Here is a 1,550-nt window from a genome sequence, read left to right on the forward strand (position 1 = left end):
AGCTTTATTCACAATGTCTCCATTTTTGTTTTTTATTATTAATAAGTGGTTTTAACGCCATTAGATGACTTTTAATTGTTGATTTTAGTTGTTCTGTCTTGCTTTCTTCTGTTGTTTTGCAGACAACAAACCCTGGAGCAATCTAGAATTAAAAAATGCAAATATAAAGTTCTAATGTCCTATCTAAAGATCTGTATGAGAGTGAAAATGGAAAATAAAGTCTGTTTAAAAGTCAAGTGCTTCTGATTCTTAAATAAAGTCTGTTTGGTAAGATCCAGCACATGGATATTAGCCAAGGTCTGGTGGATATCAATTTCTGTAACAAAATAAGAGTCTTGAAATGTCCATCTTGAAATGTGTCCACTGTCTCCATGATGTCCAGCTTCAAGTCATTAAATCAAGTCTTTGGTTTGCAATCACAGTGACTTGGATGGTCACCGGTCAAGACTCAGACAAAATGCTCTGCGTAGCCGTCTGGACGATGGTCATTCCTTCTGATCGGAACTGTTGGCTGATGTTTATCATGCTGATAAGCAGGAGAAAGACCACCACCAGATCATCAATGGTGCTGAGGATTCCACAAAGGGGGTCGGGGATAAAAGGGAATGGTGAAGACAAGAACGTGATGGCACCGAAGGCACAGACCACCAGTCTGAAACAGAAGATCCCCACAAGTCCACCCATGGTGAAGACCCTTCTCAGGGCTAGGTTCAATAATAACGGCAGGTCATACAAGTAATCTGTAAGCTGGAACAACACATACAAAGCTTAGTTAATGCCACTGTTAACACAGAGAATGAATAAAATATCAAAGACAAAACTTTTCATTTTTTTATATGGTGTGGAACATTTAGAACATTGGTATGGTTTACAATAATGTTTCTGGAGATCCAACTGGAAGTCATAGGAAATTGGAAGTTCTGGACTTTCAATAGGAATCTGTTATGTTGACCTTTCAGAGGTCAATGTCCCCCAACAGGACACAGACAGTATTAAAAAGCCAACAGGGGTTTTAACCATTCCCCACCCAAGGCAAAAATTATTGAAGCCATCGGGTCAACTTGAGAGCAAGGCAACTCGCATTTGAAGAAGGATGCCAATGGCAACCCCATATTTCTGATAGGGCCTTAAGCTCTCCAAGTTTGGAGATGATAAATTATCATGGGAGAACCAGAATGATCCTGAAAAACTGCATTGAATTGCTTTGAACTCATTTGCTGACAGCAGGCAAATGTTTTCTATCCTGGACCTAATCCATTCCAGGTTTGCTGGGACACGCAAGTTCTCCCATGATGATCTATCTTATCCAGTCTTGGAGAGCTTTGATAAATTAGGCCCCATAATAAAGGATTTCTTTAGACATCTAATATCTTACATTATAAATTATAATATATCTATGTAAGGACATTTTAAGATGCAAACCATAAACTGAATTTTTTCACTTTGCTATTAAGTGAAATACTTACAGGTCGAGGTTTGCCAGAGAAGCGATTGTTGTAATGTCTGATATCTTGCAGCATGGATCTGTTCTTCTTATCTTGCTGGACCTC

At 38.8% G+C, this 1,550-nt stretch overlaps 1 protein-coding gene across 1 annotated transcript in view; it reads right to left on the minus strand.

The window, feature by feature from the left end:
- LOC140336348 (E3 ubiquitin-protein ligase RNF170-like) overlaps window positions 1-1,550 on the minus strand; it is a gene marked incomplete at its 3' end in the record, with an annotated part of 15,648 nt that continues 14,098 nt past the window's right edge. Inside the window, 2 exon segments of the mRNA XM_072419373.1 lie at window positions 1-747; window positions 1,467-1,550. Coding sequence (XP_072275474.1) covers window positions 442-747; window positions 1,467-1,550 — 390 coding nt within the window.

Source organism: Pyxicephalus adspersus, chromosome 8, assembly GCF_032062135.1.
Source record: "Pyxicephalus adspersus chromosome 8, UCB_Pads_2.0, whole genome shotgun sequence".
NCBI classification, from domain to species: domain Eukaryota; kingdom Metazoa; phylum Chordata; class Amphibia; order Anura; family Pyxicephalidae; genus Pyxicephalus; species Pyxicephalus adspersus.